Source organism: Mustela nigripes, chromosome 4 (assembly GCF_022355385.1).
Source record: "Mustela nigripes isolate SB6536 chromosome 4, MUSNIG.SB6536, whole genome shotgun sequence".
Classification (NCBI taxonomy): domain Eukaryota; kingdom Metazoa; phylum Chordata; class Mammalia; order Carnivora; family Mustelidae; genus Mustela; species Mustela nigripes.
This window is the reverse complement of record NC_081560.1, coordinates 157,691,471-157,708,184: the sequence shown is the minus strand read 5'-3', so window position 1 is coordinate 157,708,184 and position 16,714 is coordinate 157,691,471. Positions and strand designations below refer to the sequence as shown.

Genomic DNA, 16,714 nt, shown 5'->3' with positions numbered 1-16,714 from the left:
AAGGGCTCCTTGCTCAGCAGGGAGCCTGCTTCTCCCTCTGCCTCTGCCTTCCACTCTGTCTGCCTGTGCTCGCTCTCGCTCTCTCTCTCTCTCTCTCTGACAAATAAATAAATAAAATCTTTAAAAAAATAAAATAAAATAATACCAGGTAAGGCACCTGGCTGGTTCAGTTGTTGGAACAAGTGAATCTTGATCTTGGGGTTGTGAATGCAAGCTCATGTTGGGTGTACAGATTCCTTAAAAATAAAATCTTTAAAAAAATTATAACACCAGAGAAGACCTTGAAATCCATTATTAGTAGACTATTTTAATAATGTATGACACACCTATATAATATGATATAACCGAGCTATTTAAACAAATGAGATATTTCTATACAAGCCGTAAGGAAAAGTTGCCAAAAATATAGTAGCCATCAGTTAGGATTTTTGTTGTTGTTGTTCCATAGAAATCAACTAGCTAATTCAATCCCTTTAGGGGACATTTGTTAATGTCTGGAGACATTTTTGATTGTTACGCAGGGAAAGCTACTGGTGGGTAGAAACCAGCAGTGCTGCTAAAAATTCTGCAATGCACAGAACAGCCCCTCAGAACAAAGAATTATGTAGCTCAAAATGTCATTAGTGCTGGGGCACCTGACTGGCTCGGTTGGTGGAGTGTAGGACTCTTAATCTCAGGGTTGTGAGCCCCACATGGGGTGTAGAGCTTACTTAAAAAAAAGAAAGCCTTAAAAAAATTTATCAGTAGTGCTGAGGTTGAGAAATGCTGAACAACCAAAGGGCAATTCATTGGGAAGATATGGGTTAGTTCACAAAATTGGAGGTAAGGCAGAACCAGGCTAGAACCATGAAGTAGCAGCCACCCCAGAGAATATTGTTAGCAGGGACATTCCTCATGCTTAAATGGGTTCAGCACTGGAATTCAGCATTGTTTTTATTCTACTCACAGTTCAGAATTTAAGGATAAGGCATCTAATCAGTCTTTCCTGTCACTTAGCTAAGAGTGGGCAGTATACCTTGAATGAATGAAGGCAGTTCCTCAGAAGGAAGTACATTCGTAGCAAGTATTTATTGACTATATGTTTATGTTTCAGGTTTTATTTAGGTACTGGGGATAGAGTACAGCAAAAAAGATGAAAAGACCCTTTTGGAACCTATATTAATAAGACACTAAATCATGGCAAATATTTTATTAATAACTAAAGGTAGGATAGTTGCCAAACCAAAACCAGTAAACACTAAGTACATATGAAGTGAAAAAGGCAGGTAGCTGATAGTATGTGTGTATGCAAATACACACACACACATATATATGTATATATAATCCCATTTACTTGTTTTATTTTATTTCATTTTATTTTAACTTCAGGATGTAAATGTACAAAGATTTGTGGAAGGATATATAGGAAATTGTTTTTTAAAAAATATTACCTCCAGGGGCGCCTGGGTGGCTCAGTGGGTTAAGCCTCTGCCTTCAGCTCAGGTCATGATCTCAGGGTCCTGGGATCAAGCCCCGCATTGGGCTCTCTGCTGATCAGGGAGCCTCTGCTTCCCCCCTCCTCTCTCTCGGCCTGTCTCTCTTCCTACTTGTGACATCTGTCTGTCGAATAAATAAATAAAATCTTTAAAAAATAATAAAAAATATTACCTCCGGATGCTAAGACTGAATATGGGGAGAAGAGCATACTTTTCATTTGATTACCTCATAATGTTTTCATTTCACCATGAGCATGTATTTTATAGTTAAAATTTTTTTCATTTATTAGATTAAAAAGTAACAGAAGAAATCCTTGGTGCAAGTGAAGGATGATTAAAAACGTTTAAAAAGTCACAGTATTGGGGTGTTTTGCTTATTATGGAAAGAACTGAAAGGAAGAAAGAACATCTGACTAGAATGTATGGCCTGTCATCATTTAGCAAATTTATTTGTTGAACACCTAGCTGCCTTAAATCTTTTTTGGAAAAGATGGAGTAAAAATAAACTAAATATCAAGCAGCAGCCATGTGTGAGATACTCTGTGAAGTGCTATATCTGGGACAGGATTGAAATTTGGAACAGATCTGACAACTGCCCTCACTGGTGCTTCTTGGCATCTATTTGTTGAATACCAGATATGCGGCATGCACTGAACCCTCTACACACATTACTTCAAATCCTAACAACAACCTTACCAGAGAGGTATCTATGTCTCCCGTTTTACAGATGAGAACACTGAAAACTGGGAAGATGAAGTCATAGCAGATAAGTGGCATAGCTGACTTCACATTCACGTATGAAGACGTATCTGACTTCACTGGAGAACAGTGTATGAGTATGTGAGTAGTTAAATAACAAGTAAAAAAGAAAACAATTTATTACAAGAGCAGTCACAGGACTAGCCTTGATTAATTTTTGAAGAATTTTATTAGATAAGTATTCCAGGAGCTCAGAGAAGGAAAAAGAGATTGCTGCATACTGGTGGTCTGGGCAGGCTTCCTAATTGGGGAAGTGGTTTTGTGTCTTGTGTCTTGTGTCTTGAAGGAGTATATAGATACATGAAGACAAAGAGTGTCAGCTTTTATGGAATGCCTGCTTCAGGCTGGAAACTTCTCATCTAAACCCCATAGCCTCATTTAAGAGTTGAGAAAACAGAGGCCTTTTCTTACCTCCACCCGCTGCCAGGGACAGGCAATTAACAGGCATAGTAATTGGCTGTCTATTAGGTGCAAAGTGAAATTCACTGTTACAGCCAAACACTTACCTCTATTTTATAGCTTCCGTCTTGGGTAGGTTGAATTAATGATACAAGAGAAAGTATACATAATAAACTAATAAACCAGGATATACCCTTCTGGGAGAATAGATATTCAGCATATGTACTTTTCCTCTGCTTAGGGGGTTTGAAGCCTTTATGAGGATGTTTTATCTAATTTGATTCTCTACAGCTGAAATCTCAACTTGGTAATTCTGAGGAAGGTCATCCATTCAGTCATTTGTTCAACATTTCTGGAGCTCCAACTTTGTACCAGACACTGTAGGAGATACTGGGGATACAAAGATATGAACCATACACGGTTACACTGTTCTGGTCATCAGGTTGCTTACAATTTCATGCAAGAGACATGTAGTTGTATTTATAATATATGGAAACGTGAACCAATCTTTTTGTATCTACTCTGAGAAACCCAGGAGTCTTCTTGAGTAATTTTTCTTCCTTAGCTCATCCTCCTAACTTTCAGTCAGTCACCAAAATGGTCCATTTATCTCCTAAGTATTTCTCAAATACAGTTGTTTCCTTTCTTCTTGCCTTCACCTCAGTCCACTTGACTGTCATCTCTTCCTTGAACTACTTAACAGCCTCAAAATGGCCTCCCCACATTTGCTTTCACCCCTCCCCAACTGATTTGAAAATTGGCTTTCCAGTCTGCTCTTTTCTTCCTTTGATTCTCCAGTAGACTGACCTTTTAAGAAATGTAGAACTAAAAAGGAAAAGAAATGTAGAACTGATTATGTTATCTGCTTAAAATCCTTCTGTGGCCCATTTAAATCCTGTTGAGAAAGAGCCAGTAAAAAGCATAAATTTAAATTTAGCCATTTTGGAGAAAAAGGGAATAGTTAATAAACTGTACCTCCAGAATCTAAACTTCATAAGGGCAGGGACAGGGACCAAGAAACCATACTGGTTTTGTTCAATACTATATCCTCAATATCTAGCACAGAGGCTGGCCAATGGCAGGTGTTCAGTAAATATTTATTGAAGTAAAAAACAAACAAAAAAAACACCTCTTCTGGGGTGCCTGGGTGGCTCAGTGGGTTAAATGTACTACTCTTGGTTTCAGCTTAGGTCAGGATCTCAGGATCATGAGACGGAACCTCATGTTGGACTCTGTACTCAGTGTGGAGTCTGCTCAAGATTCTCTTTCCATCTCTTTCCCTGTCTCCCACCCCTCCCACTTACAGGGGGTGGGTGTGCACATGCATGCACTGTCTCCCAAAAAATAAAGGACACTTCTAAGGCTATAGTGAACCCTGTAATATTTTATTGGAATTGGAGGCATTGATACAAACTCATGATTCTATAGATATAAACACAGATGTATACATAAATATGCTTTTTAGCTCTGTTGAGAGAACCTAAGATGATGACACCCCAGTGAATATATCAAGTGGTATCTCAAACCAGGCTCTTTCTAGAGAAATTATCTCTTTGCTAATTCCAAATCGGGGCAGGAAAAGTACATGAGCTGGAACATCTGCAGTGCCAGAAAGTAGGGATGGCTCAAAGAAAAGACCTGGCAGTCAACCTGAAGGGATTCCAATGAGACAGGAGACATTTTGAGTAACAAAATAATAATAGTAATGAATTACAATTCCTGGAATAAAATATGAATTCATGAGTTATTGTTGATAAAAAAATAAATGAATAAATCAGGAGAGAAGGAAAAAAATCTTCCTTAGAGCAGCATTACAGCTAATGTAGACGAGTTGATGAAAAGAGCAGATCACCATTTGCAAATACCACAGAAATAATTGATGCGGGCAAGAATCATTAATGGATGTGAAAATTATTAGATAATGTATGTTGAGAAACAGAATATTCAATAGAAAATATCTTCCCAAAGATGGGATGCTTGGATGGTTAAATGTCCGACTCTTGATTTCAGCTCATGTTGTGATCTCATGGGTTGTGATCTCACAGGTCATGATCTCATGGATCATGAGATCAAGCCCTGCAACAGACTCTTAGCTCAGTGGGGAGTCTGCTTGAAGATTCTCTTCCTCTGTCCCTCCCCTGACTCTCTCTTGAAGAAGTAAATCTTAAAAAAAAAAAAAAACCCAAATTTCCCAAAGATAGTTACGTAAAAAGTGAATAGTTTTACAGTGAGGAAATCTGACAGACACTATCATGTTCACTCTGAAATGATGCACCGAGAAGGACACAACATCACTTTTGTGGTATTATTGCCAAAAATATATAACCTGAATTTGATCATGAGGAAACATTAGACAAACGATAATTGAGGTCCATTTTACCTAATAACTGGCCAGTGCTATTCAAAAGAGTCAAGGCCATGAAAGATAAACACTGAGGACTATCCCATATTAAAGGAAACTAAGGAGACATGACAATGAAAGCAATGCATGATTCTGGATTGGAATCTTAAAAGGGATATTAGTGGAGCAGCTGGTAAAATAAGGTCTGTAAATTAGGTAGTAAGTATTGAATCAATTGATTTTGATGACCCTACTGTGGTCATTTAAGTTGTTAACATTTGGAGAATGTGGTTGAAAAGTACAGGGAGATTCTTTTTTATAATTTTCCAATTCTGAACTTATCTCCAAATGAAAAGATTTTTTAAAAAGCAAAATAAAATCCTACTTCTAATGGCTTTATAATGAATGCCCTTGCTTGCTTACCAGTTTCCTTACTTACAAGCTCCAGAATGTGGCTACCGGCTTTCTTCTTTAGTTCCCTGGGCACACTGTGCTACCTCCTTTCCAGAGCCTTAAGGTAGCCAGAAGTATGCCATTCTCTTTGCATAGAACAATCTTCCTTTGAACTTTATCCTTTTGTTCTTTAAGGCTCATTTTGCTTACTTTAGAAAACATTCTGACCTCTTAATCCAGATCCTGACATCATACGGTTTTGTACATCTGGTACTTCTTCAAGCATTTTTATCACAATTTCTACGAAATTATTTATCATGATATTGACTAAGACCTCACTCACTGGAAATTAGTGTTTATAAGAGTTGGAAGGATTGTGTCTTCTTGCCCAAAGTTATTTCCCTAAAGCCTTATACAGGCTTTCAATGACTATTTGAGGAATTAATGCAAGGCATGCAGTGGAGCATTACTCTAATCTCTGTAACAACTTGGGTGACGGATGCCTGGGTGGCTCCCTTGGTTAAATGCCTGCCTTTGGCCCAGGTCATGATCCCAGGGTCTTGGGATCAAGTCCCACATCAGGCTCCCTCTGCCTGCTGAACTCCCTGCTTGTACTCTCTCTCTCTCTGACAGATTAAAAAGAAAAAAAGAAAAAACTTGGGTGACATTGAACATAGGAGACATTTTAGGTTTGAGGAGATGAAGGTGCAGACCTGAATTGGTGGCAATGACAGAAGAGGATAGAGGAGTCTTATCCCAGAAGGGGCCATATGACTTGAGAGAAGAGAAGGAAGAGTAAAAAATGGCTCAGGTTTAATCATCAGCTGCATAAAGGTGCACAGTTGAAATGGCACTTGAGTCACTTTTCCAGCAGTATTTTTTTTAATTTTTTTTAAAGATTTTATTTATTTGACAGATAGAGATCACAAGTAGACAGAGAGGCAGGCAGAGAGAGAGGGAGAGGAGGAAGCAGGCTCCCTGCTGAGCAGAGAGCCCAATGCGGGGCTCCATCCCAGGACCCTGGGATCATGACCTGAGCTGAAGGCAGAGGCTTTAACCCACTGAGCCACCCAGGCGCCCCTCCAGCAGTATTTTTTTAAAAAGTGTGTTCCTGAATATTTGAACATGAAGTCTGTTTATTTTTAATAAAATGCAGTATGCTTCTTGTAGGATACTATGTTACATAGTAAAACTTCATGTTTTAGTGAAAATACTAATTAGCATACTAGTTAGTATATTTGATATCCTAAATTTTACTAGAGTATTTTAATTAAAATGCTGTATACCCATGGTAAAATACCATGCACCATGATGAACCTTAAACGGTAAAACTGACTCTATGAGAATACCTAAATACCCCTCTGTAGTGGCTGCATGATGCTTCAACTAGATCCTCTCTTCTCGCTAAAGTGCTCATCCCATAGCTGATGGAGATACTGGCTCCTGATCGTGGAATGTGAAGCTTTGTTTTTACTGGCCACTGCTTTAGCCTCACTTCAGGTTATGTTCCCGGGAGCCTATAGTCAGTGACTGGCTGATTTAAGATGCAAAGATATAGCTTCCTTGCCTTATTTGAGGCAAGCCTGAGGGCCATTTCAGCTCCAGAGCTCATCACAAGATCAGCTGAGTACTCAGTTGTAACCACCTTTGGGAGGGGGGAGTGTCAATATAACTCTTGACTTTTCCTGCCTTCTTCATTTCATTGTAAATGTACTTGCCAGTTGTGTCCTATATGCAATAAAACATTTGCGTGCAAAACTTAGTCTCAGAAACTGCTTCCAAGGAAGTCAACGTATGACATGGTCTAATCTGACTACCCTCTAAAGGCTGTGATCACTGGAACCTCTGTGTGTGTGTGTGTGTGTGTGTGTGTGTATTCTACACCAACAAACAACTTTAAAAAAATCGTAAGATATATACCAAAAAAGTGCCCAAAGTAAATGTACAACTTGATGAATTTTCAAAACTTGGCAGTAGTTTTTTTAAAGATTTTATTTATTTACTTGAGACAGAGAGGGAGAGTGCATGAACCACGGGGTGCGGGGTCTGGGGCAGAAGGAGAGGAAGAAGCAGGCCTCCCACCAAGCAGGGAGCCCGACCCGGGCCTGAATCCCAGGACCCTGAGATCATGATCTCAGCTGAAGGCAGACTTTTAACTGACTGAGCCATCCTGGAGCCCCTCTGCAGTACTTTTGTGAAAGAGAACAAGGAACTGATTTTGGACAATGTGAGAACCACTTATATGTACAACTTCCTGATGGTGGAAATTTTCAGAGAGAGGGGTGTATGACCAAGGGAAGTTGGAAGTTTCTCAGATTTTAAAAGAGTAGTTATCTTTTTTTTTTTTTTAAAGATTTTTTTTTTAAGATTTTATTTATTCATTTGACAGAGAGAAATCACAAGTAGACAGAGAGGCAGGCAGAGAGGAGGAAGCAGGCTCCCTCTGAGCAGAGAGCCTGATGCGGGACTCGATCCCAAGACCCTGAGATCATGACCTGAGCCGAAGGCAGCGGCTTAACCCACTGAGCCACCCAGGCGCCCCAAAAGAGTAGTTATCTTTTGGTTGACTGTGGTGCACTTTGAAGCGAGAGGAGCATTCTAAGTCTATAAAAATTGAGGTGAAAAGGGGAAAATAATGTGATGAGGAACCAGCAGAGATACTGTGAATCTTTTCACTAGGAAGAGAAAGAAAAAGATCTTCCCAAAAGTCAAATATCTATAAATCAAAAATGTCAAAATATTGCTAAAAATTTGAGTAACCAAGATTTTCCTGTGAATCAAACTTAATACTATTTATAGCTCAACCTAAGCTCTTTATCCTACTGTTTTGATTTTAAGGTAGAATTTCAAGAATCCATCCATGATTTTGATCCTCACTGATAAACATAGCTTTTCACTGAGAGTGTTCAGTTCACTTCTGTCTCTACCACTACCACCTTCATCTTTTCTGGCCTGGATGATACAATAGCTGGCCTTCTAGTCAACTCTGCTTCCACTCTTACCCCAACAACAGTCTGTTCTCCACAGAGAACCACAATGGTCTTTTGAAAGCTTAAAGCAGACCATGTCACTGTTTTGCTTAAGGCTCTCCAGGGGATTCCATCACACAGAAAAAAATCCAAAATCTTAACTTAGCCTAAAAGGCTCTACACGATTTGGTTCCTGCCTACCTTCCAGATCTCATCTTGTACCAATTTCCTCATTGTTTACTTGCTCTCTAGCTACAGTAGATTAAGTGTTCCTCTAAAATGGGTCAGAAAGCTAAGGCGGGACCAAATTTTGCCAGAAACCTATTTTTATACTGCCAGAGTGATTTTTACATTTCTATAGGATTGTAAAACAACTACAACAACAAGAACAAAAACAGTTATATTCAAGAGAACTTATGTGACTTGCAAAGCCTATAATATTGACTATGTGACTCTTTTACAGAAAAAGTGTGCCAACCTCTGCTCTAAAGGATTATTCTTCCTCTGTTATGATCTGTTCATTAGCTGTTCCCTTTGCATCCTGCACACTAGTCTTTGCATGGATGGATCCTTTAATTCAGGAGTGAGCTTAATTCAGGTGTCATTAGATCTTTAATGATCACCTAATCTACCCTACCAGATTCTCCCAGTCACATCACTCTTTTGTTCTTTGTAGCACTTACATTTATCTGGTACTTTCTTATTATATTTATTTTTCCAACAACCATTCCTCCCCACCCCCACACGTAGGAAGAACTTTTTTTTTTCTTGTTTATTACTTTTGAGTGTTCTTGATCTTGAATTTGGGTGGAAGAGAGCAATAGTGAATGTTGGGAGCCTGTTGCATAGTAGGTGCTCAATAAATGTTGAATGAAGGAATTTGCAGGTTATTTCAGTAAATGAAATTTAGGGTTTGTGCTTTCTTTTTTTTGTTCTCTCTTTTGTAGGGAGGACCTACCGTGCAAATAGCAGTGTAGAGCCACTTTATAAAGAAGAGGCAGGGGCACCTGGCTGGCTTAGTTGGAAGGGCATGTGACTCTTGATCTTGGCATCTTAAGTTCAAGCCCACATTGGGTGTAGAGATCACATAAATACATAAATTTTTAAAAATGAAAAGGAGAGGTGAAACAATGTCTCTCCCTTAAGAGAGCAGATATACTTCTTTTTTCCCCTTCTCTCCTCTCCCCAGGAGAAACCATTTCTAGAAGAGTGGGATGTTTCAAAGAGATGTCTCAAGAACTTATTTTAAAAAAAAAAAAAGAGGGAAAACCTTTCTTCCTTTCATATTTTTCTTTTGAGAGAGGAGTCTTTCAGAATAATAACACTAATTGAGCTCTCATTCTCTAAGAAACTCTCAGGCTTTTTGGTGCAGATGGATTTAAAACGCCAGGCCTGGACTAAAAGAAAAACCAAGAATGCTCTGAATAGGGCTTGTTCTCAGTGATCAGATATAGAGGAGAAAGATAAACAACCACAGGTCCTAGATTTTTCTGGAGTTTATTAAAGATTGTCAAACAACATATTTTTACTTTTGTTTGGAAAATATATGGTCACTAAAGTAAGAAAGAGTGGGAAGCAGAAGCCTAATGGTAAGGAAGAAAATGTGGGCACTGTTGTAAGTCCTCTGGGTTGTGCTTGGGCGTGGCAGGAGGTAAGGGATGAGAGTTAGGCTTTAGAGCTTGAGTTTTGGAGTCAAAATAGACCTGAGCTTATTCACTCACAAGTTACGTCACCTTGGGCAAATTATTTAGCATTTCTAAGCCCTTGTTTCCTTAGTGAAAAATGAGAATGATAGCTTCTGTCTTTTTAGAGTTATTATGAGGATTAACTGATAAGGCATATAAAAGGCTTAACTAGATGCCTACATAGACTAAGTGATCAGTTAGTATGAATATCATTATCATTGTCATCAGCAGATGATGAAGAAATTCTCTCAATCCACTGATTTTGAAGCTAATAATAAAATCTATGTCCTGTGGCACTTTAAGGATATGTCCCACTGCACTCTGCTACCATAGTAGGGAACAGGATATAGAAAGAGGTATAGCAAGATCATTGTTGCTCTAAGAAGCATGGGCTTAACATAGGTCATTTGACTCCCAATGTTAAGTAGAAAGGAGACAAGGAAATCTATACTTGAATGTCCACCTTCCAGATAAATATATCTGCCTGTCAGTATTAGCTTTGGATTTCATACATTGACCTTTATTGCTTTATGGTTTATTAAAGATACCCTCATACACGCTAATATAATTCTGATGTAGGTCGGGCAGCTGTTATTATAATCTCTATTTTATTCTAGAGGAAACAAAGACTGAGAAATTGAGAACATGGGTTTTAGAATCATATTGGAGGGTTTAAATCTTGGCTTCTCCACTTACCAACAGTGTGATATAGGGTAAGTTATCTGGACTTCTCAGAGCCTCAATATTTTCATCTATGAAATGGGGATAATGAAGGTACATAACCTCTCAGGGTTGTGTGCAGTTATTCATCACGTAAATAAAGTGCATGACAAAGTAAATAGTATTTACTTAATAAATATTTGTTTTTGTTATCTCCCAGGGCCAGGCAGCTAATAAGTGGTAATGCTTGTATCTAAATTCAGATTATTGCATTTCATATTCAATGTCCTTTCTACATACCACCTCCCATAATACTAATAATGTTGATTCCCTGCCACTGTGATGTATGATCCATTAACATTAGGGCAGGTGACCCAATTTGTTTTTCCCAAAGTGATAAGAGATCCATCTAAAGTATTCCTCTTGGTACAGTTGGCATGCATATCTCAGTTTCCTCAATAAGAGAACAGTTATGGCCTCAGGACAGAGCTACACCAAAAAGCTCTGGATTTTGGTTCAGCTGTTTGTAGCAAAGTGTTGAAAATCCTGGTCTGCCACATGAGAAGACAGAGAAAACCTGCATTAAACTGAACCAATGGGAGACTTGTGGGGTAATTGAAAAAGTGTGTTACCTAGTGAGTTGGAAGACCCGAATTCTAATCCTAGATCTACTACTTATTAACTATATTTTCAAACATCCTTGAACCTGGGTTTCCACATCTTTATTTTTTATTTTTTTAGCTTTATTTAGGCATAATTGACATCCACATCTTTAAAGTGGGGATCCCAGCAGTTATCCTTGTGACTGTTACCTGTTCATATAGTCCCTTTGTGGAAATTGGGAAAAGGTGCCTTTTTTCCCAAGTAGATACAGCTCTACATTAAGGTTCATGAGCTTGATGAGCAGAACATGTGTTAGATTTCATTCTCCACTAGCCTTAGGGGCTAGCCTTCTGGTGCATTGCATAATCTGCTTAAGTGAATGTGAGGGCCCTATGCTGTCTATCCACTGCACAGGGCTATTAACATCAAGTGAGATAATAAAAGTGAAAGAGTTTGGTAAAGGCTAATCTCTGTGAATGTAAGGCCCTGATATTACACAAACACCATTTGATTTCAAATACTAGGACCTAAGGGCTACCTGGGTAGACATACTGACCGTTGCCCTTCCTTTTGTTCTGATGATTCCTCTGATACCTAACTTGTACAGCACCTATAAATTACAGGCTGTTAAAGCAGATTATGGCAAAGAAAGGTTCTCTCCATCACTTTCAGGCCTGGACCAGTCTTGCTCTTAAGATCCTTGAAGACTAAACTCAGTTCTTTTGATGATTCATTCTCTCGAAGACATGTTGTTTTTAGAACACTCTGGAATGGGATTGGGTCTTGCCCATGGGTGGAATTTGGAATCCTTTGGTTAGAGCTTATCTCTGGTTTTCAGGCAAAGGTCATTGTATAAAAGCTTTGTATCAATGGGAGAAAGAAAAGTTGCTGAGCCACAGTTTTCCCTCTTTTCATACCTTTGAAGCCCAAGCTGTGTCGTGGGCTGTATGGATCAAGTAGGACAAGAGGATCTGTTTGTATGAGTCACAAGTGAAAAGACAGCTTTAGAATTAGACAAACCTGAAATTGGGTCCTAGATCTGGCATTTACTAGTTTTGTAACTTGGACAAGTAATTATCTTTCTAAGTTTCCATTTTGTCATCTGGAATTAAGGATGGTAACAGTATTTATCTCATGGGTTTTTTACATGGATTAAATGAACTAATATGTGGAAAGCACTTGGCATTTTGTCTAGCTCACAGTATGTGTTCCAGAAACGTTAGCTTTGATTAGTGAGCTCTCTGCAAAATACTCTGCCAAACTTGTGCCTTCCCAAGAAGCTTAGAGAAAAGATAAATAGAAATGCAAAGCAATAAATGCATGATACAGATAGATGCTATTGTTAGGAACTGATGTTTGAAGGAGGCTCTGAAGAAAGGTGAGATTAGGATAAGAAGAAAGGATGAAGAGGGCATTCCATATGGGATCACTAACATTGGCAAGCTTCAGACCCTGAGTACACCAACTTGCCTGGAGAAGTAGGGATAATATTATCTGGGAACATGGGTTAGGATTAGAAGGGTAGAGCCTTAAATATTAAGGTAAGTGGTTGACACTTGTCTATAGATAATGATAAATGACACAATGAGCCTTGTGTATGGAAATGTCTAGTAGGTAGTTGGAAAGCTCTTAGGAAAATGTTCATAGCCACAGCTAAAACTTTGGGAATAGAAGTTGAAACTGTGGAAGCTGGTGATACCTCTCAAGCCAGCTCCCTGAGTGGTGCCTGTTGATTCCAATTTAGTGAGGGCGGCTTTCGAATAGCATTTAAAATGAAATGGTAAAACTGTCAGGAGATTTGAAGACAACTTAAAATGTTAACTGGGTAGAGTTTGCTTCTCTGAAGTCTTCTGAAAAAACACATGGTCTCTCAGAATAATTTTTTAATGGAAATTTAAAATATAAAGCGGAATTAGTATAAGGGAAGAAAAATGACCCATTTAAAAATGCTTAACTGTATTTTCTGAAATTATTCTGCGATTTTTCCATTCTTCAGAAGGTTCTTATGACTGAGTTACATGATGAGAGTAGGAAAATAATAAGATCTAGTAAAGGGAGGTATGCTTTATCAAATCAGCAAATTTATTTATTTATTAAGATTTTAATTACTTGAGAGAGTGAACAAGAGAGAGAGCATAAGCAGGGGCTAGAGGGAGAGGGAGAAGCAGACTCCCAGCTTAGCAGGGAGCCCAACATGGCTCATCCCAGGACCCTGAGATCAGGACCTGAGCCAAAGGCAGACTTAGCCAACTGAACCAGCCAGACACCCCAGGACACTTTTTTTAAGAGTACAAATTTAGGTACTCTATAAGTTCACAAATTTTTATTTTAAAGATTTTATTTTTAAGTAATCTCTACAACTAATATGGGGCTTGAACTTAAAACCCCAAGATCAAGGGTCACATGCTTTCCTGACTAAGCTAGCCAAGCACATTAAGTTCACAAATTTTTGATGTGTAAAACTTTTTATATAAAAATATCTGGGCCACTGTGCATTATTTAGGTCCAAGATGAATACAGATACATAAAATATATATGGATATTTTAAAATTGAGGTATAAATGTTTATATTAGTTTCAGGTGTACAACATGATCAATATTTGTATATATTGCAAAATGATCACCACAATAAGCTAACATCTATTACCATACATAGTTACAATTTTTTAAAAAGATTTTTATTTATTTATTTGGCAGAGAGAGAGAGAGAGATCACAAGTAGGCAGAGAGGCAGACAGAGACAGAGGGAAGCAGGCTCCCTGCTGAGCAGAGAGCCTGATGCGGTTCCATCCCAGGACCCTGAGCTTATGACCTGAGCAGAAGGCAGAGGCTTAACCCACTGAACCACCCAGGAGCCCCTACAATTTTTTTTTCTTGTGATAAAAACTTTTAATGTCTATTCTCTTAGCAACTTCCAAATATGCAATACAGTATTATTAACTATAGTCACCATGTTGTACATTACAGCCCCAGGACTTATTTTATAACTAGAAATTTGTACCTTCATGAATATTTGGTTTTTAAAATTAATTACTGGGGTGCTTTAGTGGTTCAGTTGGTTAAGCATCTGCCTTTGGCTCAGGTCATATTCCCAGGGTCCTGGTATTGAGCCCCACATTGGGCTCCTTGCTCAGTGGGGAGCCTGCTTCCCCTTCTCCCTCTACCTGTAGCTCCTCCTGCTTCTGTTCTCTTTGTCAAATAAATAAAATCTTTAAAAAAATAAAAAATTTTAAAAAATAAGATTAATTACAATTGAAGTCTAGAAACATAGAAAACATAGATAAGTGTGTTCATATTTTTTCCATTATTTTCATATTTTATGGAATACACACATATACACATTGGCATGTCATTTGAAATGGAATCTCCAGTTAATGTATGTGCCTATAAGTATACAAACTTATCTGTAGTATCTCCTTATCACATGAAGGTATGATGAAGAATGACAGAAGTACTGAATATATTAGGATGTTGAAAAGAGACTTAATTTTATTTGGTATATCAAAAGAATAGATACTTTTTTACATTAGGTTGTTATCAGTACAGTAACTATATTGTTCTTTGTTATATACACTAATCATGCATCATTTTCATATTAAAAGTTAATGCCTGCAGTAACTGTAAACTGCTACAACCTTTTATTTATTTATTTTTAAAATATTTAATTAATTTATTTGCGAGAGAGAGAGAACACACGCGTACTTGTGTGCAGGGGCAGGGCAGAAAGAGAGGGAGAAGCAGACTCCCCACTGAGCAAGGAGCCTGATGCTGGATTTGATCCCTATCTCAGGACCCTGGGATCAAGACCTGAGCCAACGGCAGAAGGCTTAACCAACTGAGCCACTCAGGTGCCCTTGCTGTAACCTTTTAAAAACAATTTGTATCTAATTTGTGTTAATATGTATCTAAGGCCTTAAAGTTATGCCTTTCAACCAAGTAACTTTTTCTTTAAAATATGGCTTAAAGAAAATTTAGTTTGGAAAATAGTGAAAATGTGTAAACAAATTAAACGTCCTGTGATAGGAGATTAATGTCCTGTGATAGGATTAATTCCACCAAATTTTAGTGTGGAATATTTTAATCAAACATTAACTACAGGGGCACCTGATTGACTCAGTAGGTTAAAGCCACTGCCTTCAGCTCAGGTCATGATCCCAGGGTCCTGGAATCGAGCTCTGCATCGGGCTCTCTGCTCAGTAGGGAGCCTGCTTCCTCCTCTCTCTCTCTGCCTGTCTCTCTGCCTACTTGTGATCTCTGTCAAATAAATAAATGAAATCTTAAAAAAAAAAAAGATCCATAAACATTAACTACAGCATCAGTAAACATAATGTTTTTGATGGCAAAGAGAATTTCTCTTCACCTAACATCAAAGAAGTGCTCTCAGCCTCTATAATTTGAGGTTAAAAACTTTTTCTTTGATTTGGTCAGCAAACTTTTATTTTATCTCTGAATTTCAGGCCCAGTGCCCGGGTTACAAAGATGAATACAGTCCTGATCCTGGAGCTTTTCTAGGAAAGATAGGTGTATAAACAGATCATTACACTAAAGTATCAAGAATACTGTAATAGAGGTATGTTTGTATTACCGGGGGATGTAAAGGAGGGAATGGACAATTCTGCTTACATAGCCAGGGATTTTGATGATTTGAACTGGGTTTTATTGGGTGTGTAACAGTAGCTTATTAAGAGATAGAAAGGTGGAGGTGCCTGGGTGGCTCAGTGGGTTAAGCCTCTGCCTCTGGCTCAGGTCATGATCTCAGGGTCTTGGGATCGAGCCCCGCATCAGGATCTCTGCTCAGCGGAGGGCCTGCTTCCCTCTCTCTCTCTGCCTGCTTCTCTGCCCACTTGTGATCTCTGTCAAATAAATAAATAAAATCTTAAAAAAAAAAGAGGTAGAAAGGTATTTCAGGGAGAAGTAGTATGTGCAGAGGCATACTGTACATGTTTGGTATGTGCAGTATGTACATGGTCCATCCAGGGACCTGTAGTAGTTAGATATGGCTGGGAAGAAGGGTAGAAGAAGAGTTAAATTTGTATTTTCTCCTCTTGGCAGGGGAAAAATAAAAGTTTTAGGAAGGGGCATACCATAGTAAAACTGTATTTGAGGGACGCCTGGGTGGCTCAGTGGGTTAAAGCCTCTGCTTTCGGCTCAGGTCATGGTCCCAGGGTCCTGGGATCGAGTCCCACATCAGGCTCTCTGCTTCCTCCTCTCTCTCTGCCTGCCTCTCTGCCTACTTGTGATCTCTGTCTGTCAAATAAATAAGTAAAATCTTTTTTAAAAAAACTGTATTTTGAGGGGTGCCTGAGTGGCTCAGTGGGTTAAAGCCTCTGCCTTCGGCTCAGGTCATGATCTCGGGGTCCTGGGATCGAGCCCCACATCAGGCTCTCTGCTCAGCGGGGAGCCTGCTTCCTCCTCTCTCTCTCTGCCTGC

The 16,714-nt window shown here is 38.8% G+C and overlaps 1 protein-coding gene across 8 annotated transcripts in view; it reads left to right on the top strand.

The window, feature by feature from the left end:
- The window catches only part of CPEB3 (cytoplasmic polyadenylation element binding protein 3), a 193,726-nt gene that overhangs the window by 8,086 nt on the left and 168,926 nt on the right, over positions 1 to 16,714 (top strand). For 5 of the 8 annotated variants that reach the window (XM_059398138.1, XM_059398137.1, XM_059398136.1 and 2 more), the window contains exon 2: positions 2,203 to 2,311. The exons of 2 other annotated variants lie outside the window; for them this stretch is intronic. In XM_059398138.1, the coding sequence (XP_059254121.1) occupies positions 2,308 to 2,311 (4 nt within the window). In that variant the 5' untranslated portion in view covers positions 2,203 to 2,307. Of the gene's footprint in view, positions 1 to 2,202; positions 2,316 to 16,714 lie in introns of all 8 variants that reach the window. One more of the 8 variants, XM_059398134.1, reaches the window with a different exon arrangement.